At 43.7% G+C, this 27,948-nt stretch overlaps 2 protein-coding genes across 2 annotated transcripts; both read left to right on the top strand.

The window, feature by feature from the left end:
• Positions 1–1,001: 1,001 nt before the first annotated feature.
• Positions 1,002–2,178, top strand: LOC128375903 (nucleoredoxin-like protein 1). Its single transcript, XM_053336316.1, has 3 exons — positions 1,002–1,237; positions 1,591–1,680; positions 1,809–2,178. The coding sequence occupies exons 1-3, from the start codon at positions 1,002–1,004 to the stop codon at positions 2,176–2,178; spliced, it is 696 nt and encodes a 231-aa protein (XP_053192291.1).
• Positions 2,179–12,290: 10,112 nt separating this feature from the next.
• LOC128368403 (adhesion G protein-coupled receptor L1-like) lies at positions 12,291–27,730 on the top strand. Its single transcript, XM_053329204.1, has 25 exons — positions 12,291–12,360; positions 13,951–14,164; positions 14,694–14,803; positions 15,601–15,615; positions 16,902–17,109; positions 17,610–17,874; positions 17,971–18,310; positions 18,398–18,691; positions 19,510–19,613; positions 19,760–19,945; positions 20,062–20,100; positions 20,261–20,441; positions 20,548–20,670; positions 20,810–21,027; positions 21,113–21,286; positions 22,018–22,230; positions 22,451–22,671; positions 22,899–22,965; positions 23,082–23,170; positions 23,937–24,105; positions 24,212–24,361; positions 24,450–24,546; positions 24,645–24,755; positions 25,388–25,408; positions 25,749–27,730. The coding sequence occupies exons 1-25, from the start codon at positions 12,291–12,293 to the stop codon at positions 27,728–27,730; spliced, it is 5,661 nt and encodes a 1,886-aa protein (XP_053185179.1).
• The last annotated feature ends 218 nt before the right edge of the window (positions 27,731–27,948 follow it).

A 27,948-nucleotide genomic window follows, 5' to 3' on the forward strand; every position in this document is an offset into this window, starting at 1 on the left:
TGCTATTCTTACTTGAAGGTCTGTCTCTTGTTATACCTTTTTATTTTGTTACTAAAGGCTTAAACTTAAGTTGTATTGATCTGCAAAAGCCAATAAATTCTCTACACTCTTAACACAGACCATGACTGTACAGTATATCACTGCAATAGCTGCAGAGTGAATCAAACTATCTCCAGACAGATACTCCCTGTGGTTCTGCTCCTCCATTAGATACAGAATAATAAAGGTGTCACTATGGTTCAACCCATAATAGCGTTTGTTATTTATTTATTTTTTAGGCATGTCTCTCATTCTGTAATTTCTGTGCTCTTTATTCATACACACATTATGCTCGCTCAGCCGCAGTGTTCATACACGCACAAAAACACTGTGAGCACTTCATGTCCCTTGTCCCTCTGTCACCTTGTCTCTCAATCCCTCCCTCCCAGACAGAGGAGGGAGGGGACGCAGCGCAGAGACACAAAGAGAAAGGGGAATGAGCGGTTACTGCCATTAAGGTGAAGGAGACAGAGTCAATGAGGGAACGTGATACAAACTGACAGGCTCGGAACGGATTCAAGTGCAACTCAGGAAGAGTTGAAAAGAAAAAAAAAAGACATATTTGGAAAGCTCTTCTCTTCTTGGATTTGCTACCTCGAGTGGAGATAATATCCGTTAGAGGTAAGCAACTGTGAGGATTATCCGATTTACCAGCAAGCGAGATGTGCTCATATGATTAATGGGAAGTGTGTATAAGTGGTGACAGAGTGATAACAAACAGGCTAATTAATTCCTCTTAATCATACAGAAGAAAACATAAACCTTTAAAAATGTCAAGACTTAAATATTCTCATGTATTTTTGTTTGCTTTCTCCCCACAACCCCTCACATCTTTCAGAGTTTTCCCCCTTTGCCTTATGATGTGTTGTGCATTTCTGACTATGTTCCTGTCAAGCCAATATATATACATATTTATATCCTTCTAGCTTCCTAATCCCTACTCCTGACTGTCACACTTCATTATGGTCGATCTGTTTGTTGACCGGGTCTTGGTGAAGAACAACAAGGACCAGGATGAGCTGGACACAGAACGTGAAATCACCATGCGCCTCCAGAACCGCATCCTGATGCTCTTCTTTGCCTCTGCTGCATGTGAGAGCTGTCAGGAGTTTGCGCCCACGCTCAACGACTTCTTCAAACATCTGACAGATGAATTCTATGTGGATCGCGCTGCTCAGCTTGTTCTCCTGTACATTAGGTATAACAGACACTCAGATACCTTTATTCCCACAACCCCAAAACCTAAACTTAATCCAGTCAACTATATGCCTACCCATGCCTCTCATCCCTATCAACCTTACATTAATCCCCTTGTAGCCCTTGGTAATGATAAGGACCAGCAAAATCTTAAGCCCTCTCCTTTCCTTACCTCTATCTATTCTGAGGACACACATAAGATGATTGTGGTAGTCCTTCTCTTTCTCAGTCATTTCCTTGTTTTGTAAGAACCAAATATCCTGATGAAGAGAGGAGAAGACAAACTAACATGACATCTAGATTCATCCCATATCATACCACAAATTGATTTTCCTTTTTTCTTTTATTTGTCAGTTTGGATCAATCAGAGGAACAGCAAGAAAGCTTCCTCAAGGAGCTGCCAAAGAAGAGCCTGTTCCTGGCCTATGAGGACCCCTACAGGAGGTGTGTGGGATTGTCCAGCTAGTTGTATGCACAACCTGCTGGTGGGATGATTGTAGTGTAAATATACTTAGCTGTATAAATCCATTAGCTCCATGCCAATGTGTGTGCCAGTGTGCGTGTGTCTACAGGGAGTTGGAGGCCATGTTTAACGTGGAGGAGTTGCCTACAGTGGTGGTCCTGCGTCCCGACTGCTCCATCCTCAGCCCAAACGCAGTGGAGGAGATACTCCGCCTCGGCCCAGACTGTTACCGCAACTGGCAGGAGGCAGCAGAGATGATCGACAGGAACTTCCTGATCAACGAGGACTTTGAGGAGAAGTCCATGCGCAGCTTCAGCGACCCCGTACGAAGGCTGAAGTACAAGGTGGAGGACGAGAAGAAGAAAAAGAAGAAGAAAAAGCGCAGAGGGTGGGGTGGAGGTGGAAGTGGAGATGAAGATGCGGAGGTGGGTGGAAAAGAAGAGGGGGGAGAAGGAGGAGGAGGGGGGTCATCATGGTGATGATGAGAGCTGAAGCAAGAGGACATGAGTGAGGGTTTCCCCAAAAGTTGCCATGATTAGTAATTAAAAGCTTTGTCACAGAGGTTCTACTGATGCTGCCAATTCATCACAAACAGATAATACAGACATTTCTCATCCTGTTCATGAATGTCAAACTGATGCTACTGTGGCTAGTTTTACTTTTCTATTAAAAAGCTGGCTGTGGTTTCATTGCAAACATAGTCCCAGTAATAACTGTGTGTGGATATGCCAACAACCAATAAAATGTAATGTAAAACAATATCCAAAGGAACACTAAACACTGCTAACCAATGCTGACCTCAGCTTAGAAGTGTCCGTCTTTAAAGTCTTTGAATGCTGCCAAGTAGACATTGAAGCCAAGGTTAGCTCTGAGCCAAGTCTTGCCATTATGACTTGTTTTATGACACCCAGGAGATTACTCTAACCATTTCCCCATCTTCAACGACAGAGCTCAGCACTGCACTTTTTCCCCCTACATGATAATTTGCACCTCCCAATCAAAACACACCATGCATATTCTGAAATCAAATGAATTATTCAGCACCATTAAAATAATTTTGTTAGTGACTGTTGTGCTTCAAGTGTTTATGAAGTCTCGCTTCACTTTATGGGCTACACAGGAAGCAATCATAGCTATTCAAAGTAAGCCCAGTGAAAATATGGAGAAACTGGCTTTCTACATAATCAGTGATTTCCTTTCACTGTGACTTGTCTTCTTCCACACTAAGGACTGTGTTTAGCCTTTGCACTCTTTCTCTCATATGTAAAATCCATAAATGATTTTAAGTGATAAGTCAGGATCTTTAAATTGGTTTACAGGACTTCCTGAACTCTCAGGAAACCTAAGGAGAGGTTTTCTTCCATCTTCTCTCCTATGCCTGAGCCTCACCTCCTCATCTGAGCCTTTACTATATGCTGTCATTACGCCTCTTGCAAATGTTAAGAGCAATGGAATGCTTCTATACATTTCAGGAGTAACGACAATACTGGCAGGACTATACCTGGGGTTGAAATGTATATAGTGATGGATGTCGAGGCTGTAGTTTCATCAGGTGATTGGTAGGTTATGGATGACAGTGGCATGAAGATTTATGTGTTACAGACAAATGGACAAATACACAATATTTTCATTCAGGGCTGCTCTGGATAAAGCTCTCCTTATGGTTAATGGAAATATTTGCAAATGCCTGTGCTTGCTGGTTGTGTGCCGTAAAACACCAAACACAATAGCTCCCCTTACATCATGCTCTTGTCATGGATAGAAATGTGATGCTAAAGCTAAATTCGAGCTGGTCAGAGCTGTATAAAACACAAAGGCCTCCATAAACATGAGCTGCTGTTTATTCCATATTCCTTTCCTGCCTACACAGCAGCTTATTGTTGCTCAGTCAGACAAACCTTGATAATAGTCGAAGCCCCCCTCTCTCCCTGCCTCTCTTCTCTCTTTGGCACTGCACACGCACGCACGCACGCACACACACGCGTGGCGCGCTCTCGAGTGTAGAACGCGCAACAAGCGGACCAGCGGATGGAGAGAGCGAGAGAGAGAGAGCGCCAGGAGAAGAAGAAGAAGAGAGAAGGACGGATGCAAGGCGAGGCCAGGAGCGGGAAACCTTATCTCTCCTGGTTGTCCAGCTGTTGTATTTTTCTTTTTCTTTTCTTTTTTATTACCTCAACATCATTTTCTTACACGATTGCTGCCCTTTAAAAAAAAAGATCCAGATCAATTCCCGTATCCGTCCTGATGTGCTGCTGCGCCTCATCACGATTCTTCAAGGATATGCAAAGCGGCTGTTATCACGTCGACGTTATTTTCCGTTAAATGCGAGGATGTATGTGAACAATTTCGGAGGCGTATGATCAACAATGACAACTGGGCTTTGTGAGGGTTAGAAATCGACGGAGGGACGCAGAGCAGTCCGGGTATGTGCGTTCATTTGCGTCTAATTATTGTTTTCGTGTGCGATCGTGTATTTTCCTCCTCTCGTCCATCGGAGCTATTAGGCCGATATAGCCAGCATCATCTCTGGGCATGAAACCCGTGGGAGTTATGATACCAACGTGACGCACAGTCACACAGCGCAGCGGGGAAGACATCGAGCCTCGACAGGACGGAGGGAGGGTGTGAGGTCCAGCAGAGCAGAGCCCTACACAGTACACTGATCACAGGAGGAGGACGCCCAGTAGTTGTTGCACATATCGCGCTAATGACTGCTTTACTGTCTAGCGTATAGCCCAGCAGGTATCGCCCATCACCAATCCCTACTGAATATTTCATTTTTTTTTTCATGCATCGGGCAGAGTGGAGTGGGAGACAGGGAGGGGAGTATAGTGGGTGAGGGCGCGGACGCTGAGAGACGGGATGCGGGAGACGCAGTGAGCGAGGAGGAGGAGGTGGAGGAGGAGGAGGAGGAGGGAAACCGGAGGATTGACGGTAAGATATGGATATAGGCTATAGGGATGCACCCCGCCTCTCTCTCTCTCTCTCTCTCTCTCTCTCTCTCTCTCTCTCTCTCTCTCTCTCTCTCTCTCTTTCACATGCACACGCGCACATACGTGATCAATGCCTGAGAAGACAGCAGAGGTGCCCCGCTCCTTTGCTGCTGCTGCTGCTGCTGTCAAGGGCCATTTGATCACTGAGGGACAGGGATCTGATGTGCTGCTGTGCAGGGCCTCATACAGCCTAGCTGCCATTAAGCTGGGTCAGTAGTAAACGAGTGTGAGGCATGAGTGCCGTGAAATATTCATGTGCACGTGATTAGCCTCCTCTTGGCCTCAGAGGGAGTGCAGGGGAGAAAGTGGTAATGACTCAGGGTGTCCCATGCTGGCCGACTGGAGGGGTCTGTCATAGGTTGGGTGAAAAATGTTGATTATCACACACACACACACACACACACACACACACACACACACACACACACACACACACACACACACACACACTCATTGCAGTGTCTGATGTGGTGCAGCAAACAGTGGAATATACATACACACAAAGGGGTATAAATGCAGGGCTGGGTTTGGATGTTTGCAGCTTGGGGTTTGCTGATTCACCACAGATGGGAACACAAGGAGAAAAGGATCAGCAGAGAGAGCACACTGAGTGAGAGTCCACTATCAATATTTCAGAGAGGGGAAGAGAGGACTGGGTCAGTGGTGGAGGCCAGGTAAGGAAGCAGGGGTGACCTGAGGAAGACAGACATCGAGATGCAAAGGAGGCAAATGAAAAAGGAAGAAGAGGAGGAAGGCTGAGGGATGGATGGAGGAAAGAGGGATGAGAGGAGAAAGAAACAGCTCAGTGGCTGACAGGACTCCTGCTTTCCTGTCAGGCTGAATTTCTGTTACATCTGTAACCTTGACTGTGTGTGTGAAGGTAGTTCATTTGTGTGTCATATTGATATCAGATAGAAGATTTGGGATAAGGAAGAGGAAAGGATGATTGATTTGAACTGATTTGTATGGAGACACAAAACTCTAATCTTAATAAGGTGACTCACCTAGTTGTGTGTGTGCATGCGTGTGTGTGTGTGTGTGTGTGTGTGTGTCTGTGCTGTGTATCTTATATGGGAAAGAGAAAACAAAGATAAAGAGCTTTGTTTCCTTGTAGGGATCATTTACATCATGAGGAGAAAAAAACAAATTGATTTGCTTAAACCACACACACACACACACACACACACACACACACACACACACACACAATTTGACATGATTTTCTATCATTTGACTTGTAAAGTGCACCATATTTATCTCTTTTCTCCTCGGACCACCTAACGCAGACTCCTATAATGTCTCTTTACATCAGTCAGATAGACTGAGTCAGTTTGCCATGAGCATTTATGCAGGCCTGTTCAGAGCTGGGGACGGATTTATCAGTGTAATATCAATATTGTGATGTGAGCCGAGTCATCATCTGGGATTTTATTTATTATAATACTGTAGGGCTTCAATTTTCACTGTTGAATTAAATCATGATGATATGAAATAGATTCCTCTGTGAAATTAAAAAGAAAAGTGCAAAAATGTCCATCACTTTTTTTATTTGATCAACAGTCAAAAACCCTCAATATTTGAAATTACACAAATAGATCTCAATTAATTTTCTGTTGATTGAGTGATGAATGGACTAATAGTTCTACGATATTTCTGCATAGTTTGTGTTTTCTTGTCTTAATTGGTGCTTTACAGTTCAGTGGTACAATTGGCTGAGCTTATTGCACTGTTGCAGTGGAGGAAACTGAACCATGACGGCCTGTTTTAGTGAACATCATCTCCATGTGATGAAGAGTTTTCTTTCTCAAAATTGTCCTGTGTGTAAAGCAGAAATGAACATATTTTTCATTATAATATAAGTTGTAACTGTATGATTTCATCATGATATTGATACATATTGTGAAATAGTATATTTTCTAAAAAGTCATTTTATAAGCAGTTTGCATACGATAATCAGACTTGAATGTTTGCTTCTGCTAAATCCAGTCAATTAAATACCCGAGAAATGAAAGTACTTCATCATATTGATGGATAAAACCTTAAAATCCATTGTTAACATTATGCAATAGTGATTTAGTCCATCTAATATATGAATGGCAAAATCTCTATTGGGAGACAATCATGGTATATTTTACCATATTGTCCAAACTTATTGCCCGGCTCCTGTTCTGTCTTCCTGCAAAGAAGAGCTACTGGGTGTATTTGGCTCTGCTCTGTCACACCTCAGTCAACAATTTCAGAGGAAGCAGAAGCAGTTGTGACATTTTGTCACATCTCAAAATTACAATCCTGTTGTTTGTCCTGGAGTTTGTCTTGGTGACATTTTCAAACAGTTCACAGTAACTGGTTACGCTGACACACAGATCAAATGTCAGCAAGACAGGATACAAAGCAACAGACACCTACGCTTAATGATTGTTCATAATAAGTGCTACAAATCACACACATGCTATCACCATGCAACAAGCAGCCTAAAAGCTCAACATTACATCTGATAAATAAGACTTTACAGTAAAACCTGAGTTCTTCAGGCACTATGCATTACCACATGTGTTTAACATTAGAAACCTAATATGAATAACCAAACAACCGCAAGCCATTTCATTCCCAGTTACTTCACATACTGGAATTTACATTTTCCAGGAGCTACAAAATCTTTTTGACATTAATGCAGCATTCCCTGCTGATGTATTGCAAAATCTCTGAGCAGCCTGTGACAATTAATCACAGTGTTCTATTTTTAAAGTATGAATCACCTTTTTTCAAGCCTGTCAAACAGTTATACAATACTTACATTCCCATATGGACACTGTTAGTCATAATTGTTCTTCTTGTGTAGGGGTGGGCGATATATATACATATTTACTGTACATATATTGCATCACAGTACCATATATGTATTTTATATGTATTTGTGCATATCAGTTTACATACTGAAATACTAATAAATTAATACTAATGGTAGCTAATACTAATACTATTTACATGCTAAAACTATTACAGTGTACCAAAGCCCCAGCTATCATATGTAGCAGGGAACTTAAAAGTATAAATGTAACTGTGGTGAGATGACCATGAAGGTCCTTGTATTCTTGTAATTTTACATCAATATTTATTATATACTGATATTGTAATATTTTAACAATTCTGGGAAATCTTTAAAGAAACTGCCTGAAATCAGCCAAAGTCTGTCATTCAGTATGATTAAACCTTGATTTAATGGATATGGTATTACAGTGTCAATGTACAGTATTTTAATCCTCACATGACCAACTCTGTATTCATCATCCATCTCGATGACATTGTTGACATGTGAACTTTCCCGTCTCATCCATCCGTTATGATGTAAAACCATCATACTGTAGGCCTCCTGTCAATTCAAGTGTGACTTGCCGAAGGTTCACATATGTTTTCAGCTGAACTTTCATTTTTGAAACAAGCTCTGTGTATTTTGTGCCCCATCAGGGTACCCTACCCCAAAAGGCATCAGTTTACAGCCAATAAAGAGAGGATACACAATTACAGCAACAAATAATTATTTTAAAGACAAAAGAAAATTCTTATTGTGTTCTTGTTGTTTTAAGAGAGACTTAAAAACATTGCAAATCCATCCTTAAAGATCACTCTTTAATGTATTCTTGTTGGTTGTTTATTCACTCTGCGTGGTGATCTAAAGCAGTGGGCAGCACAATCTTGATGAATATGTAAGGAAATCTGTCATTTTGAAGAAGCTCTTCAGGTGAATGAAAATCAAATATTTTAAAGAACCTCTCCACTCAAAAATTTGTTTCGCTTTTTGTTCCCTCAATTAAATGTTTGAGCTTCACTGTGCTGACAGATGTAAGTGCAGAGTTTGTTTTCACAATCTGCTACTGAAAGTTTCTATGCTCACTGAAAATCTGATCTTAAGGTGACTACATTTGAGGATGATTTGTGACATCACAACTAGTTTGGAGCCAATTATGGTTCAATAGGCAATTTACACTAGTGTGAAGTGGAAACTTGGAGCCTCCAGTGCACCAATACTAAGAATGGACTTAACAGTAAAGTAGGAGACATTTTGTTCCTTTGTGTTAAACTTCTGAAATTAAAATTATTTGCATATTTATAGATTCTTGGATTTTAAATGAGGGAGAAGGAGGAGATGACATTTTAAGGATTTTAACAAGATAATTGAACTTTTTTTTTTTAAATTTAGAATAAACATATTACACGCCAATTATTTTCAAATTAGAGTGTTCCTTTTTCATCTTAAACATGTCTGGAGGGGGTCTTTAAGTTGTTATCCACAGCCTTCTCACAAACATCTGTATACCACAATATACTATAGACACACATGAAGAATATAAATGCTATTACCTTTCTTTATATGTATTCATATATTCAGTTCAAGCTTTTAGCAGTGGACAATATGTAAAACCTGATGGCTAACATCATAAAAAAGCAGTGGGCGACATTGAAAATGACTGTCTGGATATATCTGTAAGCAATTTCCTTCCATTTTCTTTGTGCACATGAAGGCTGCTACATACAGTACAAACCCTAATGCTCTCAGCAATGGCCAACATGCAGTGCAGGTCCTAATGCTCTGAACTTGGCCCTGAGTGCTGCCTGTGTTTCCTGCCTGCAACAAGCAAATGATTGACAAAGGGTGACACCTCCATTCCCCAGAGTCACGCATCGACCAGACAAACATACAGGCTCTAAAACCCCCGTAAGTGGCTTTGACTGCAGCATGTAGGCCTCAGCCCTCTGGGAGCTGTAGAGGTCAATGGTCTGAAACGGGCTCGTACTAACAGAGGGCACTGTAGCATGTTTTAAAATCCTTTCATAATCCTTAAATATTATCGAAAGCGACAAGAAAATTCTCGCCACTGTTGTTATTAAAAAAAGTATTTCAACCAATAGAGCAATTGCTCTCACTATGCTGTCAGACGTCTAGTCTCTCTGTCTCTCCCTTGTCTCTTGATTGCTCTCAAGCCATCAAACACACGCACACACACACTTACAGTCACACACACACACATTCAGTCTTCCATTAGGAACATAACACTACAAGGCTGTTTTGTCACGTTGTGCTTCATAGCGATCTACCCTCAGGCATTGATAGCTCTCTGACCAAAAGAGGGGGAGGTTACTCTCTGTAGATTTTATGGCCTGCACCTCTAAACAGTGTGAATCTTTGTACTTGGCATGATTTCTCATCAGTCTGAATGATTTCCAACAGGCGGACTTTAATGGTTTTCAGGTATCATTTGCTTCCCACAGCAGCAAGTCTGTGAGGATTTGTTTGGCTGACTCCTGTTTCACATCTCTGTCACTTAAGGCTGAAAAATAATATTACATTTTCCCTCGTAAATGATTTAAAATGAATTAAACTAAAAGGTTCCTGTGCAGCAAAACATTGTTCAGTTCAACACAACTTTATTTTGGTGGCCAAAGTTTCCAAAGAATTCTGTGGAAATATGGATACCAATATGCACAAATCTGTATTTTTCTCTCAAAATATTTGAATATCACAAAGCTTCAATGAAGAGCTGAAACAAGATGCTACAGACAGTGTGAGATAAGATGGTTTTAACAAGCATAAATGTATTTAAGGGGAAACAAAAGGGGGGAAATCATGTTCATGTTATGGCAACTGATGAATGTGTCACTGTTGAAACTGTTAGATGTACTCGTTAGACTATTTAGAGGATGTTTAACATACTGTCAGCATAATATCGGTGTGTGTGTGTGTGTGTGTGTAATGTATTTCACTCTAGGCCCACTACTCACACACTCTCACTTAGCGACTGCTGCTCCTCCAAGTAGGCCGGCCGGTGGCCCGGGGCTGGATTTTGGTTGCAGGCAGGGAGCATGGTGCTGTGAACACGGGGACTCGGTGTGTGGCTTTGTCAAGGCCCATCAGTGTCCTTGCTCTACTTACTCTACATCAACACTTAAGGGTTTGTGTGTGTGCATGTGTGTGTGTGTAAGTGAGTGAGAGAGAGAGAGAGAGAGAGTGAGAGAGATAGACAGAGAGAGAGAGAGAGAGAGAGAGAGAGAGAGAGAGAGAGAGAGAGAGCGGGATGGCGAGGGGGGGTGGGGGGGGGGGTTGCAAGCAAAAGAACAGGCTGCCATAAGGGTTTTGGATGTGATGAGATGTATTGTGTGTACATGCATGTGCATGAATGTATGCCTGTATGTGTGTGTGTGTGTTTGTCTCTGTGTGTGTGTGATACAATTGGAAAGGTTTCATTCTGTTGAGTCCTTTATGTATTATGTTTAGTGTGTGTGTGAGTAGATGTGTGTATTTGTGTGTGTTTCACAGTGGTCCTGGGGCTTTATTACAGTCTTGTTGGTTCAGTGGACTCAAAGAAGGCAGAGGTCTTTCTCCCTTTTCTTCTGCGTGCATGTGTGTGTGTGTATATGTGTGTGTTTGTGAATATGTGTGTGTGTGTTTCTGTGCCGGATCCGCACACAAGTGCAACTATTTGAATGCATGTTGGACATTTGTTGAGGAGTGACCTAAATCTGTCTCCCATCATTACCTAACAAGAAGACCGACAGAAAAGCAAGTCACAAATATGCACACGCAATCATACATATGTATATGTACACACACACACACGTGTACACACACATGCACGCGGACACACTCCGGGGAGCATCATGCTAGATTTTGTGTACACACTCCAGCAGCAGATTGTAATGCGAAACGGGGGAAAAAAAGAAATGTAATGCATGTTGCAGTTCGGCCTCGATCCTTCCTGCTGTCCGGGGCCAAGAGTTCAGTCTATATTAAGGAGTCATATTACTGTTGTTCTTGTAGATCACTCGTTGGCTGCATCCCGTATGTTCCCTCGCAAAACCCCACAGCACAGCATCGCCCTCTGATCACCTATGCTTTCAGTCAGCTGTTTACCTCGTTACCCCTGCTGGGGAAGAGATCGTCTCTACAACATCATTTATTTAGGATTACTGAAAAGTGGCCTAAGCTGAGCCCAGCCCTCTGCCTGCCTATGTGTATGTGCGTTGTGTGTGTGGTGTGTGTGTGTGTGTGTGTGTGTGTGTGTGAGGATAGAAAGATTAAGGCTCTTTTATGGGTCAGCGGCTAGTGTTGCTCCCGGTTAATTAAGGACTTAAAACACGTACTCATACGCGTGCGCTTTCACTCACAAACCCACGCAGACACACACAGATAAACACACCCAGCATATCTCCTCGCTCTCTGCCTGTCTGTCTCTCTCTCCCTCCGACTGCACTGTGGTATCACCATGGTAACAGCAGATTGAGGGACTTTTCACTGCACCGATTGCTCAATTGTTATCTCTGTTTCTCTCTCCTCTCTGTCTCTCTATTATTCTGTCCACCCAGTTGGGTTTCTCATGTGCACTCTTTCATTGTTAGTGTGTGAGTGTGTGTTACTGACCATACAACACAGAACACACATATGTATACACATATGAACGCACGCATGCATACACACACACATACATACTGCACAGAGGGAAAGGGTGCAGTTCTTTCATTCTCAATCTCTCACTTTCACTGCCTCCTCCCCAGGCTCCCCTAACGCAGCTGGTGGTGTGACGTCCTAACTCTTCCTGCCCAACATGGCTGCATCAGTGTGGTTCCTGGGGGTTTGCGTGCTCGCTCTGGCTCACGTTGCCCCCTCCAACCAAGGTAAGCATCACACTACTGTGGTACTGTAGTATCATGTTGACGTGTTGATCCTGACACAGCAATCAACAGGATGAATCACAAATCGGACACAAGAAGATTTCAATTCTATATAGATGTCTGTATTTTGTGAGCATAGTCGTTGTTAGAAGTGGAACTCAGCCCAGTGCTTCTAAAGAATGGCAAAGTCATCTTGGCAAAGTTTTTGAAACGCTGTGACCTACATTAACAAAAGATTACCAAAACATTTGAAGTGTAGCCAAAGGGAGTGTTTCAGAAGCCTGCAGCTCCTAGTTAATAAACAATCAGTCATTCAGCACCATGGACAGTTACTGTACACCAGCAGCATACTGATCACACTGACGTGCTCACTTTTAATGTGGGTCTAATCCCTATACAGCATGATACTCCGGCTGATGTGAACAACCGGATTAAGGTAATGGTAATGTGATTTTCTCCAATAACCCAGGTTTACACAGATTAATATGGCAGGTTCAGGGGAATTTACACACATAGCATGTTTGACATAGTGAGATGTCGTCTTCAACAGGAAGGAAAATCAAATTTTATACTTGTCTGATTGCATTTGCTGAGCCCCTGAAAGCCAGTACTTTAAGCTTCAGCCTCCCCACTGCCTTCAAAATACAAGATAGTGCAATATAACCACACATTGCATCACACATAGGTGCAACAGTGTATGCATGGTGTGATTTATTGCCCACAATCACACTCTGTTCTCATCTGGAAATCCTGTCAGTGTAAGCTTTCACACGTTTTAAAGATGAACTGAAATCACACATTAGATGATTACAGCGCCAAATACATTTCTGGGTGTTAACTATGTTATGTTTAGGTGTAATACAGCTATATGAATGCTTTGATTGAAGCAGTCATTCAAAGTAAGGTGTTTATGTTTGTTGAAGTCAGGGCATTGCTTTAATTAGAGTGTATAACAACATACCTGCTACCTGATACTGGATGGCTGATCTAATTCATAGAGTAATTATTTAATGGGAATATACTATACTCACCATTGGGAGTTTTACACAGCCTGTGAAAACAATTGTTTTGTGTCTTCTGTGGCTTTGAGGGAAGCTCAGAAAAGATCATACTAAAATACTCATGGGTCACAACAGTTTACACTTTTAGACTTTGGAGAAAAAGGCTTTGTCACAAACCGGGCGGGTGGATTCCTTGACATGCAGGGAATCTAACTAAATATGCTGTTGGTTACATTATGGGAAAAGTAGGATCCAGCATTATAGGAGGTCGACCCACACTGTGACAACTAAATGTCAGGATATTGTAGCCTGTGCTGCACCACTCTTAAATGTGTTTCTTGTGAGTCCCCAATTTTATGGAAGTGCAATGCTAAATTGCTAGAGTGTCACTTTAACTCCAGGCTGCTACAGATCACATTTTCCTCTGCCTCCTACAAAGCGATAAAGGTGCCAATGACCAAATTAATTTGCCACCAACAAATTCTATCAACTGGATTTTCAAGCTCGTTGTTTGTAAATACAAATTGCTCATGAAAATTTCATTCCCCTCTTCATCCCTCCCCCTCTCCCCACCTTCACCTCTCATGAGCAGCTATGTCCCGGGCTGCCATGCCATTCGGGCTGCTACGCAGGGAGCTGGCTTGCGAGGGTTACCCCATTGAGCTACGCTGCCCAGGAAGTGATGTGGTGATGGTAGAGACCGCCAACTATGGACGCACCGATGACAAGATTTGTGACGCAGACCCCTTCCAGATGGAGAACACACAGTGTTACCTCCCTGATGCACTAAAGATTATGGCCCAGAGGTGTGTATGTGTCTGTGTGATGGATCCAGTGATGATTGTACTATGTGTTTGTACAAGAGGTTATATTACACAGCAAAGATGCAAATCATTTTGTCATTACTGTGCTATTTGAGTATGTGCCAGTGTTTTGGAAGCAGTTAAACCAATCAATGAGATATCTACTGTTTCATACATACTGCATGTGTGCACTGCTGCACAACATACATGTGGATTGATGTCTGAGGAAACAGTAGATGGAGAAAATGCTTGTGTTGTGACACATGTGCACATACATACAAGTGCAGTAATCTCCAGCTGAGTCTGAGTGCCCTGACTGCACCATTAGCTGTGTACTCAGCGGTGTTTTCCTAGAAGAACTGATCAATAGTCAGAGAGAGGGAGAGGGGGAGTAGATAAATGGAGCATCCTTTGCTTCCCCTTTCCTATCTGTTAATTACTCTCCCTCCTTCCCTTGTTTCTTTCTTTTCTCACTCCATCACCCTTTTTACTGATCCATTCCTCCCCCCATTTGCTCTCCCTCATTCTCCAGGTGTAACAACAGGACTCAGTGTGTGGTGGTTGCTGGGGTTGACGTCTTCCCAGACCCCTGTCCTGGAACATACAAGTACCTGGAGATCCAATATGAGTGTGTCCCTTATAGTGAGTATGCATATAAATAAAAACACCCATAAACATAATTACACACAAATATGTGCATGTGCACGCAGAACACAGATTTAACTTATTTTTATCAAGCTACATTTAGGTTTAAGGTGTTATTTTTGTTAACCTGATGTCAACTGTATCCCTGAGAGATTGATGGATAGAAAACATTGAGATCCTTTTCTTTTTCTCAGGGAGTGTGTGCGTCTGCGTGTGTTTGAAGTGCAGAAAAGAAAGTTGGATGGAGAGAGTACAGAGAGAGGAACTGTAGGACATTTGCATACAGTGTGTCTTCTTCTGTGTGTGTGTATGGGGGAGTGCACGTGTGCACTTGCGCGTGCATGCGTGTGTGTTTTCTTTTTCAGATTCACACCACAGGAGTTGCTCTCTTTTCTCCACAGGAGCCTGATTGAGGGAAGGAGAGATCGGGAGGGTTGGAGGGAGGAGAGGGGAGGTGTGTAGGGTGGGAGACACGGGTAGAGGATGAGGGGAGTATGCTGGGTCTCTTGTTGTGTTTCTTGCTTTTTTTATGGGGACTATAATGTTGTGGTGAGAATGAGTTCCAAAGTCTTTATCTTTGCAATTCTTTCTTTTCTTTCTTTTCTTTCTTTTCTTTCTTTCTGTCTTTCTTTCTTTCTTTCTTTCTTTCTTTCTTTTTTACTGTCTTTCTTTTTTATTTCTTCCTTTCTCCTACTTTCTCTCTCTCTCTTGCGTTCTTGCTTCTCTTTACTTCCCTTCTTTCACCCTCTGATTTCTCTTTCTTTCTCTCCCTCTTTTTTCCTATGCTTGAGTAGAAGTGGACCAAAAAGGTAAAGACAATACATTGTAGCATCTTGATCTCTCCTTACCCCGACCCCACCCCCCTCCCTCTTTCTCTCCTTCTCTTCCTTTCCTTCTCTTCCTCTCTCCTACCATCTCTCTCTTCCTCCTACCCTAGGACGTTGTTTCGTAGTCATGCTGGATGTTGCCCCCCTTTTTTCATTTCCTACTCGGTTCTTTTTTCCCCCCATTTTGTCCATCTCTTGTTGTATGGAAATCCGTCCTTTTATCCAATTTTATCCAGGTTCTGCACCTTCCTTTTCTCTCTCTTTCTTTCTCTCTCCAGTTTCTTCCTCCTCTCTTGCTCCTGGTCGATCTGTCTGTGTCTTATTTCTCTCCTTCGATCTCTCTGTGCACACACAAACATAAACACAACTGCTCACGCAAACATAAACATAATCTTCTTTTTACCTTTTCTATTTCCTTCACACACAAAAGCACCCTTTTTTTCTTTCTTTATCTCTCTCTTTCTTTATTTCTTTCTCTCTCCTATTCTGCCTTCCTCCTTGTCCAATCATCCTCTTCATGCTTATTTTCCCTTTTCTTCCCTTATAGGAAGAGCCCCTTATTTATCGTCATAGGAAAAATAAGACCAAATGTGTGTGATTGTTTATCCGTCTGGATGTGTGCTTACCAAGCACTGCTTATGTGTGTGAGTGTGTGTGCATGCCTATTTGCATGCCAGTGAGACTGTACAGTATACATGTGTCCATACAGTTATTGACATGTGGGTGGACCAATCGTTGTGCTCGACGTAAAACTAACCTGCCCTCTCATCCACTTCAAGGCAAAATTTAGCCCCGCCTTCTGCGTCCCTGATTCTACCTCACACTCTTTTTCACTCTTTTTGCACTAACCCCCACACACACATGCACACACACACGCGCACACACACACACACACACACACACACACACACACACACACACACACACACACACACACAAAGCACATAAATATACTCACACACCTTTCATTGCAGTGTCCCTGTTGTTTTACTCACCACACACACACTAACAGTGTGTGATTTCCAACACTTTATACGTCTCTTCAGTTGCTTTCCTTTTGAGATCAGCACAGGTGTTTTAAAGACCCTTCTCTTTTTCTCTTCTTTCTTTTTCCTTAATCTCGCTGCATCAACGGCATCTAATTCAATCCATTTTTCATGCATCGATCCATTTTCTCCACGCACCTGCCTCCACTATCTTTCCACTCTTTTTCTGTCCCTCACTTCCCTCTCTCTCTTCTTCCTCACATCCAAACTCCCATCTTCCAGTTTTCGTCTGTCCTGGCTCACTGCTCAGCATCCAGCCAGCCTCTTCTCTCCTGGAGGCAGAGCATCAGTCGGGAGCATGGTGCAAGGACCCGTTGCAGGCTGGTGACAGGCTGTACGTCATGCCGTGGACGCCGTATAGGACAGAGGTGCTTTACGAGTACGCCTCCTGGGACGACTACAGGCAGAACAGAGTCACCACTACCTATAAGTGAGTGATGAGTGTGTGAACATGTCAGTCAGCTATTGTCAGGCAACAATTTTGTTTATCAGTTAATGCTTAATACTTTTAAAATTCAAAACATTTGCTGGCGCTTTTCTAATGTAAATATTCCATGCTTGTCTTTATATTATATCATGTCCATTCAATGTGTTTCGGATGTTGGTCTTACAAAACAAGCAATTGTGATTTTGAGACTCCCAAAAGGGACAGAAGCATTTCCATTGCTGCACCCAGGCTGTGTAACAGTTTATTTTCACTGTTATCTTCCCAGTCTATCACTACTGTGAAATCCTGGATAAAGATTAAAATTTATACAATTGCATCTAAGTCTGCTTAATCATTAATATAATTATGTATATAATAATGTAATATAATAATTATGTATGTCTCTTGTTAATTAATATAAGTATAATTAGTAACACCTCATATAAAAAGTATAAATTTGTACATAGTCATACATACATATTCTTTCTCATTCTCTTTCCTAGGTTGCCTAGCCGTGTGGATGGTACAGGCTTTGTGGTGTATGACGGTGCCGTGTTTTACAACAAGGAACGAACGCGCAACCTTGTCAAGTATGACCTGCGGACACGAATCAAGAGCGGTGAGGCAGTCGTGGTCAATGCCAACTACCATGACACCTCGCCTTACCGCTGGGGAGGGAAGTCAGACATCGATCTGGCAGTGGATGAGAACGGCCTTTGGGTTATCTACTCCACTGAAGCCAATAACGGACGCATCGTGGTCAGCCAGGTAGGAATGAAAAACAGATGGATGATTGGAGTTTAGGAAGGAATTAGTTAAGGATGAAGGGTTCTCTCATCTTTTTACATCTTTCCTAATTTGCAGGTGAACCCGTACACCTTGCGCTTCGAGGGTACGTGGGCCACCGGCTTTGACAAACGTGGGGCGAGCAATGCCTTTATGGCCTGTGGCGTGCTCTACGCTGTACGCTCCGTCTTCCAGGATGACGAGGGCCAGGCGGATGGCCGGGTTGGCAGCGACATGGTGGTTTATGCCTACGACACCAGCCGAGGACAAGAGCTGCCGGTTCAAATACCATTCCCCAATCCTTACCAGTACATCTCCTCCATAGACTACAACCCCAGAGATAACCAGCTGTACGTGTGGAATAACTACTATGTGCTGAGATACCCGCTGCAGTTCACACCACCACCTCCCACCAAAGGTCTGTTGAATAAGTGGAGTTTAATTGTAAGTGTAATCGGACATATTTGATGTATTTAGAGAATCAACAGTGTTTTCACCCCTGCAGGTCCCCTCTCCTCTCTGATGACGACCGTCCGCTCCTACACGGCTACTGTTGCATTGACTCCCGTGAGGCCTTCAGCGTCTCACCCAATTGGTGTCATCAACCGAGGGCCCTTTGACCAGAGGCCAATCACAGCTATGGTCCCTTTGACCCCACGCCCCCCTCTGCGCGTCCCCTTGGCCCCTGGGGGCCCCGGTCAAGTGGGCGGATGTGAGGGACGGGTGGCTCGAGGGGTACAGTGGCCCCCCACCCTGAAGGGAGAGACAGTGGAGAGGCCATGCCCTAAAGGGTCACTGGGTAAGTATGGCATGTGTCTGCGTAGATGTGAGCAAGGCAGTCTGTGTGTGTGTGTGTGTGTGTGTGTGTGTGTGTGTATGTGTGTGTGTGTGTGTCTGTGTCTGTGTGTCTGTGTATCTTGTTTCCCTTTGAAATGTAGTCAGATGTCCTCTGTCTGAACTTGTCTTCAAATGAGAGAGAAGAAGATGAGAGAGGTTATACTGTTACGTAAGACATGTGGTTCATCTACTCTTCCTCTCGCTGTGCAGCCGTCTTCTTCACTGCTGCTTTCCCTCTAAGGAAAAACTGATTGGGAGATTATGTAGATAAAACTGTGGTACATTTTGCCTTGTCCTAATCGTGTTTAACGGTTTGGACATGGGTATAGCACAGAGTTGAAGATTAGACTGGAGAATAATCTTATTTTCAATAATGTTTGTGACCTGCAACATGTACACCTAATAGACCATTTTTACAGCAGACATTTTTAATGTTAAAACAGGAAAAGCAATGGTAGTGTTTTTACTAACACTTTAGCCATAAGGTAGCTATGTGTTTTTCACCTTATTGTAGAGCCTCAAGTGGCCCAAAGAATCAATACAATTTGAAAAAAAATCTATTAGTATCACTTGCTGGACAGCAACAGACAGCATTTTTTTCAGTCCATGTTTTTGGAATATTTTTTCAGTGTGTTGCATAAATATATTCAAATAAACTTCACAGATTTGATGGTCTGCCTTGATGCACAAGGCTATAAGTGCAAAGAGAAGTGACAAACTATGTCACCTGTCAGTCTTTCCTCTTTTTGACTGCCTGTGTCACGCTGTCTGCCCCTGCAGGTATCGCCTCCTATCAGTGCATGTCAGCTCCAGTGGGCTGGAGCTCCAGAGGGCCTGACCTTTCCAACTGCACCTCTCCCTGGGTCAGCCAAATTGCACAGAAGGTGAGTCATACATTCACATTCACACACACACACATACACACACATACACACACACACACTGCAAATGCCCTGCAGCCAGCGAGCCAGCGAGCAGCTCTCTCTTAAATGTCAAAATATTTGACATTATAAACACCACCTCACTCCAGATTAAAAGCGGAGAGAACGCCGCCAACATTGCCGGAGAGTTGGTCAACCTGACCCGGGGGCGGATCTATGCTGGTGATGTCAGCATGTCCGTCAAACTAATTGAACAACTATTGGACATCCTGGACTCCCAGCTCCAAGCCTTGAGACCAGCCAATAAAGAGTCTGCAGCACGCAATTACAACAAGGTAAATTGTTCCTGTTGTTTGTGTGGATGTGTACTTGACCTTTTCTGGAAATGAAAGCGGAAATGTCAGCGATGATGAAGCTAACAATAGATACTTGATATTTTTCTTCTTTTCAGCTGCAGAAGAGGGAACGCACATGCAGGGCTTATGTTCAGGTAAGCTATAGATAGATAGATAGATAGATAGATAGATAGATAGATAGATAGATAGATAGATAGATTGATTGATTGATTGATTGATTGATTGATAAATAAATAAATAGACACAGATGGACAGACAGATAAAACACTCTCTATCTGTCTTTCTCTCTCACAGGCGGTTGTACAAACAGTCGACAACCTGCTGGGACCTGAGGCTTTGGTGTCCTGGGCTGATATGAGTGGTGTTGACCAGTCACGCTCGGCATCACTGCTGTTAGACGCGGTAGAGAAAGGAGCGTTTCTGTTAGCGAACAACCTCTACGAAGGCCGTTTCAGTGACAGAGCACCAAATGTTGGTACGTGGTCTTTCTGTTTTTGAGCTCTCTTACTGTGTATCTTGTGGAAAGTGACAGCTCATCCAGGATTTTGTGTATGTGTGTGTGTCTTTGTGTGCATGCACAGATCTGGAGGTGTATGTGTTAAATACAGAGGCGGACATACAGGACCTGACGTTCCCTCACTCTTACGACAGCGACAGCATCCTGCAGATCTCAGCTGTGGCTCTGCAACAATACAGCAACAATGGTATGTGATGATTTAATTAGTTTATGATTTACATCTAGTCGTCTCATCTTGTATGCATAGATCAGTAAAAACAGCACAAATACTGATATTTCGGTCCATCTCTTCTTAGTATCAATCCCCTCTGTGGTTTTCTCTGCAGGCCAGGTGAAGCTGGTCCTCTCTCTCTATAAGAATTTGGGCTCCTTCCTGACCACCCAGAACTCCACTCTGCGGCTCGGACTGGGGCTAGGCCAGGGCTCAGAGGTTAGGCGTAGGACCCTGGTAGTCAATTCCCATGTCATCTCTGCTTCTGTGCACAGAGGCTCCAACAGAGTGTATCTCTCTGAGCCGGTCATCTTCACTCTCAGGCACCTACAGGTCTGTTTGAAAATGAAGCTGTACATAATCTGGTCACTGAGTGTTGTGAAAAGATGCTCATGTGTTTTGGTATGTGTCCCCACAGCTAGAGAACCACTTTGGCCCCAACTGCTCTTTCTGGAATGCATCAGGGGTGTCTGGTAGTGGCAGGTGGTCCACACAGGGCTGCCGTGTGTTACACACCAACAATACACACACTACATGTGCCTGCAACCACCTGTCCAGCTATGCTGTGCTCATGACGTACCAGCAACCAGCTGTAAGTAACACATAACACAAAAACAACAGTTGACAGGCGTTCATTCTCCTTCACAGTCGACAGAAAGCAGCTTAATTTTTTGTGCACCTTCTCACTTGCTGTGTGTGCAGGAGCAATTTATTTATACTGACACAGATTGATTAGTGTAGCAAGAATATACTGGTGAACTCTGTTGAGTTGACATTATATCTGATTTAATACATATTTAACTAATGATCTTATATTCTGTGCACCATTGTGTTGGTAAATGATGAGCAGGTACAAAGTTGCTCAGGCTTGGATTATACATGTTTACTGCTATGTTGCCCCGTGTTTCCAAACTTTAATTTTTTAACTGAATCCTGTTCCATTTTTCACTACCAATGGCTTCCTGACTCCACTCTCATCCACCACTCATCTTTGGCACAACATCAGCCCTACTATGATCCCCAAGATGTTGTTAAAAAAAACAGGCACAGAGAGGTGATAATTGTGAGTTGTAGCTGTAAGAGAGAGACTGATAAATGCTGTAGGATATTTTGCCTGCCATGAAATTGAATTAAGTGATCTATGAAAGATGTTCTAGTTGTTGGGTGTGATTCATTTGAATAGATGTTATGTAACCCGCAGGGGCATATAAAAAAACAGAGATAGACACACGAGCACCATAAAATACATTCACATATGCTCCCAAACCTGCATTAACACATGTCCCTGCATTCAAACACACGCTTTTTATCTCACTTCATCAGTCTGGTGTTGGCGTAGAAGAGCTTCTGGTCTATGTGGTTTCCTGGGTCGGCATCTCTGTAGCGCTGGTGTGTTTGGCCACCTGTCTTACCACACTGTGCTGCCAGGGGGCGCCCTGGCACACAGACCACAGCACCATCCACTGCAACCTGTGGGCCAACCTGCTCATCACTGAGCTGCTCTTCCTTGTTGGTGCCAACAAGACTCAATACACAGTGAGTGCTGGACTAATATAAAACAGAGTAGTATTTGAAAAGAGTAAAAACTTGTAATGTGATTCTGTAAAGCACTTTTTTATCGTTTGTAAAGTATCATTTCTTACTTAAAGTATGCATTTTTGTTGTTTGTAAATATCTTAAAGGGCTTTCTACCCTATATTATCCTCCCATAACCCTATTGTAGCTCATTTCACTCTTTTTTTATCCACGTTTGCAGGTTGTGTGTTCCATCATTGCTGGCCTGCTACACTTCTCCTTGCTCTCAGTGTTTTGCTGGTTGTGTCTGGAGGGAGTGGAGCTTTACCTGCTGCAGCGGGAAGTTTTTGAAGGACGTAACTCCAGGAGGAAGTATTTCTACCTGTGTGGCTACTCTATCCCTGGGCTGGTGGTGGCTGTGTCTGCAGCCATAGACTTCAGAGGCTACGGCTCAAAAACTGCGTACGTGGACTATGTGTGTGTGTCTGTGTGTGTGTGTGTGTGTGTGTGTGTGTGTGTGTGTGTGTGTGTGTGTGTGTGTGTGTGCGTGCGTGCGTGCGTGCGTGAGTGCGTGCGTGCATATGTACTTTCCACCCTATGTATATTCTTGTGTCAGCTCACAGACTAAATTTGTCATTGTGAATGTTCTAATTTTCCTGTGATTTGTGTGTGTGTGTGTGTGTGTGTAGATGCTGGCTACGAACAGACAATTACTTCATCTGGAGTTTCCTTGGACCTATAGCTGTCATAATTACGGTGAGTTATTGCTCACTGAGATAATCATAATCATTTCACATACCTTCTATTTAATCAACAAATTATTGATTAATATATAGTAAACAGTGATTGCTTTGTGTCTTTTCTGACCTCAGCTGAACCTGGTTGTCTTGGTGATGACCTTACATAAGATGCACAGCACTGCTGCTTTGAAGCCAGACTCCAGTCGCCATGACAACCTGAGGTTAGTACAGTGTCTCATGCTGATCTATTGTTGGCGATAATGCATAGATCAAGATGAACCCAATTACTTGTGTTTAAGTAGCTTTCTTTTCTTTTTTTCCTACATTCCTATTCCCATTTGTATTATAATTATTCTAGTTGTTTGCAGCTGTGTGTATACTGTTCATTCAAGCAAACTTCATTCCAGCTATAAAATAACAAATAGAATCCTGATTATAATAATATAACCTCAAAAAACCTATGTAGTTGTCTAAAACATTCAAAACACATGTTTTTTGTTGATCAGCATCATTCTGAATAGTTTTAGCTCCAGCAATTATAGCTTTTGGAGGACCAGTACAGTATAAAGTGAACTGCAGCAGTCTTGACAGCTGCGTGAACTACACCGAAGTCTCTGCATCCTTTTGTGTAAGAAAAGGTCGAAGATAAGGAATGTTGTAAAAGTGAGGACTGCAGAAAAAATCAAGTGGACTCTGTTTCTGTGGAAACTTTGCTGATGAGGAAATTATATATTTGGTTGTCTTAACCCTTTTTTGTACTTGCTAGACGTGTATATTAGTTACACACACACTACAGTTCTCTTTTTGGCCCGGAAAGTCAAAACACAGTTTAACCTTCTCAACTATTTTGACCACAGGGGAACTAAAAAAAACTGAATTAGAAGAGCATTTTAAAAGATATAGGTAGGTGAACGCTTGTTGAACTTGCCTGTCAGAAAAAAAAACAAATATGATTAATCTCTTGTTCTCCTCCACTTATGTCTCCAGAGCATGGGCAGTGGGCTCGCTGACACTGCTGTTCCTGCAGAGTGTCAACTGGTCCTCGGGCCTGATGTTCCTGTCTGCTCCGTCTCTCCTTCTGGCGTATCTCTTCTCTTCCCTTAACACAGCCCAAGGCCTCCTCATCACCATACTGCATTGCACCCTCGCCAGGAAGGTCAGTCTCTGTGCACATGTTGTTATGTAACTGCAAATGTCAGCCTGTAATCTCGTCATATGTGGCTAAACCTATATATATATATATATGCATGTATTTTGTGTAGGGCCAGAAAGACTATGGCCGATGCCTGCGTCTTTCGCAGTGCTGTGCAACCTCCTCATCCAGCTCTCCGGACTCGGTGAAGGGTGCTGCGCTGCGGTCCAACAGCCGCTACACCAGTAGCCAGAGTCGGAGGGCCACGGCTAACAGACAGGTACTCACATTATTCTGCCTCTATATGTCTGTGTCTCCTTTCTCTCTTTGAGCCGAGTTTGACCTTGTGGGAAATATTTCTGCTCCAGAGTCGTATCAGGAGGATGTGGAATGACACTGTTCGCAGACAGACTGAATCATCTTTCATTGCTGCAGATGTTAACAACACCCCCACTCTTAACCGAGGTGAAGATCACAGTTATTATTATTTATTTAATCATAGGGTTCTTTGTCCGTTGCTGTAGAATGTAAAATTTATTTATCTCCCTCTTTTCTGTCTACAGCCACTTTGGGGAACCATTTCCTTACCAATCAAGTGTTGCAGACCCATGCAGGAGCCTCTCCTTATGATACAATGCTGGCCCAGGGATACAATCAACCCTTCACCTCCACAGGTACACCTCATTACAGCTGATTGTGACTTTGTCTGTTCTTTTCTACGCTGCTCATTTACTCTCCTCTGTTGCTTTGCTTAGCTATCCTTTGATTTATGTGGTCATACAAAAACATTCAAAAGTCTATACGCCACACTGAATACTTTATTTGAAGCAGCTTATTTATGCACCAACTCCCTTTATTTTAAAATGTGTTTTAGTTTTATTATTTAGCAATTGCATTAACAGAAAAAAAACACATGTTGTAAACATCCTGCAGTTAATTCCACCAGTTCTTTGTGTAAAAGATATACAGCATATGACTGGCAAGTGGTGTGTTAAAGTGTGACATAATTTTTGACAATTTTTAAAAACATATTTTCATCACTCTTCTTTTGATTTTCTCTGGCTTCTTGTTGTTTCCCCTGCCTTGTAGCCCTGAATTGAATTTTCCTATGTGGCGTAAGACATATGCATAGCACAGTTTGTCAGCTTTTGTTCCTGTAAATGTATTGAGTGAATTGAGTGCTGTGAATTTGTTTTATACTGTACCCCTGTGGTGTTCTGCTTTTCATTTATGAGTTTGCAATGTTTGTTTTATAAATGTTTTTTGACAATTTCCCTCTCTGTCTCTCTGACTTAACGTGGACCAGTAGGAACCTTCAGAAACAAGAGTATGAGCTCTCCTTTGTTGTGCTCACTCAAATCATTTAGTGCCACTTCCTTGTGCACTGTGGTTCAATTCCTTGACTGTCTGTGCTATATTTACACACAGTAACTATGCATAGACCATGATGACATAATGTACATCTCTTCCATCTGGCAACATAACCAAACATTTCATTAAATTATGCTGTTAATACCCAAATCTTTTTGGTAAAGCTAAACCCTCTTTACGTACATGAACACTAAGCTCTGCTCATTTATTCATTCATTCATGTAAATCCCTTCATCTGAGTCTTTTATGGTATTTCTGTCCAACTGTTATATCGATTTTCCTGTTTCTTCCAACAGAGGTTGGTGTATCCCAGAGCCAGGAGTCGTGTGGGCTGGACAGTGTGTGTCTCAATGGAGGCTACACTCCTAACACCTTCACCCTGCATGGCCTAGGGGCCACGCCTGGGTCCCGAGCTGGAGTGGTAGGCAGCACTGACCTTCTGAGGGAAGGAGGGGTTGGGATAGGAGCGGATGACATTTCTCCAGCTCTCCTTACCCCCCATGGCACCACAGATCTGGGCAGTGCCGTTGGAATGCGCTGTAACCTGACTGACGCAGCAGCGCTTGAAAAGATGATCATCTCAGAGCTGGTGCAGAGCAACCTGAGGCCATCGGTCGCCATGCCTGTTCCTCCTGAGCGCTACGGAAGCTTGGCGAGGCCTCACCACCACGACAGAGCAGCTCTCACTCACACTGCCACACTAACTCGACATGCACAGCAATCCCAGGACGGCTGGGCTGCCACCATGCAGCCGAACTCACGCCACAACGCCCAAGACGGCTGGGCGCACACGAGGCACCACACACAGGATGCTGAGACACATTCCATAACACATGGACCAGATCACGCCACCACGCCACGCTTACAAGATGGCTGGTCACACTCACGTGTTCCTGGAGATTCTGAGTCCCGTGAACTGCTTAAAGATGGGGAGAGATCGCAGCTGCAAGGCACTCTGGGTCGTCGAGGACTCCAGGACAGGCAGCAAGCACGTCCCCCTGATGTTCAAGCTCGACCCTACTCCACCCTCAGCCGCACCCCTGGTACTCTGTCCCGCCACCGCAGCACAGTGGAGTCGAGCCAGACAGAAAGAGACAGGGAGAGAGACCGGGATCGTTACCGGGACAGACCACTCCCGCCTCCTCCTCCCCCTCCCCCACAGGAGTCTGAGCCACTGTACAAGGCTCTGGAGGAGCCGCTGCTGATGAAACAGAGGGAGGCAGGTGTAGAGTCATGGAGAGGTGGCCAGGACAGAGACAAAGACGAGACATTTCTCTTGAAAAGAGACGTAATGATGGACGAATGGAGGGGAGGTGCAGACAGAGCAAGGGACGAGTCTTTTACCTCTCAGAAGAGAGATGGAGAGATGGACGAGTGGAGAGGTGGAATGGAGAGAGGGAGGGAGGAACCTCTTCTGCTGGAGAAGAGAGATGGGAGGATGGAGGTGTGGCGAGGAGGAGCGGAGACAGAGCAGGAAGAGACTTTTATAACTCAGAAGAAAGATTTTGGGATTGACGGATGGAGGGGCGGGAAGGAGAGAGAGAAGGAAGAATCCTTGTTTTTAAATGACAGGGATGGTTGGAGAGCAGGGATTGAACGAGAGAATGAGAAACAGAAGGATAGAGCGCTGGATGTGTGGAGAGGGGGGATGGATATAGACAGGGAGGAATCTTTCCTGTTTGAGAGCAAAGATGGCGGTTTAGACGGGAGGAAAAGAGGAAAAGATAGAGGGTCTCTTCGGTATCATGGTGAACGAGAGGATTCTGACAGCTTTGCTCTGCCTTTGACCCCTGACCTTGACCTTGACCCTGACTCCTCACCTATCTACGCCCGAGATTCAAACCCTTCCCCGCTCTACCCTGGAGAACGACGCTCACCACCTCTTAGCATCTTCCCCCGAAGCTCTCCTCCTACAAATATCTTCGCTCCACGTGACACCAACTCGCCTCCCAACAATCTGTACTCCCGTCACTCCCCGCAGGTGTACAGCCGAAGCAGCTCCCCTCCTCGCTTCTACACCCGCACCTCCCCTCCGACCCTCTCTTACCCAGACAGCAGCCCTGAAGGTCAAGAGGAGGTTAGCCCCACTGGCCAGGCCCAGCGGCCTGCCCTGGAGCTGCCCTACAGCCTGGGGAGACCTCCACTGGGCCCACGGCCCAATCACCTGCAGACCTTCTACCAGCCGCCACCAATGGCATCCAATGGAGAAGCAGCATACACATCAGAGCCCACCTCTGAGGGAGACGACGGACAGATGCAGCGAGTGACGAGCCTGTGACTAGGGCGGTGGTGATCGGGGCATAGAAACCAGGGAGGAGGAGGAAGAAGGCGACAAAAACAACATGATGATAATCATACAGATGGAAATAATGATGATTTAGATGAGGATGATAATCATGATGCATGATGAGGGTAGCGATGATGACAGTGACAGTGATGGCTCCTCCCTGCTTCTATCTCCCGATCACCACGAGACTTCCCCCTTTTCATGTTTTG

The sequence above is a fragment of the Scomber japonicus genome, chromosome 2 (genome assembly GCF_027409825.1).
Source record: "Scomber japonicus isolate fScoJap1 chromosome 2, fScoJap1.pri, whole genome shotgun sequence".
In the NCBI taxonomy this organism is placed as follows: Eukaryota; Metazoa; Chordata; class Actinopteri; order Scombriformes; family Scombridae; genus Scomber; species Scomber japonicus.

Coding starts and splice junctions, on each gene's coding strand:
- LOC128368403 (XM_053329204.1), top strand. CDS start 12,291: ATGGCTGCATCAGTGTGGTTCCTGGGGGTTTGCGTGCTCGCTCTGGCT. Junction 18,692..19,509: donor ATGCCCTAAAGGGTCACTGG/GTAAGTATGGCA, acceptor CTGCCCCTGCAG/GTATCGCCTCCTATCAGTGC. Junction 21,287..22,017: donor TGACGTACCAGCAACCAGCT/GTAAGTAACACA, acceptor TCACTTCATCAG/TCTGGTGTTGGCGTAGAAGA.
- LOC128375903 (XM_053336316.1), top strand. CDS start 1,002: ATGGTCGATCTGTTTGTTGACCGGGTCTTGGTGAAGAACAACAAGGAC. Junction 1,238..1,590: donor CTTGTTCTCCTGTACATTAG/GTATAACAGACA, acceptor TTTATTTGTCAG/TTTGGATCAATCAGAGGAAC. Junction 1,681..1,808: donor TATGAGGACCCCTACAGGAG/GTGTGTGGGATT, acceptor GTGTGTCTACAG/GGAGTTGGAGGCCATGTTTA.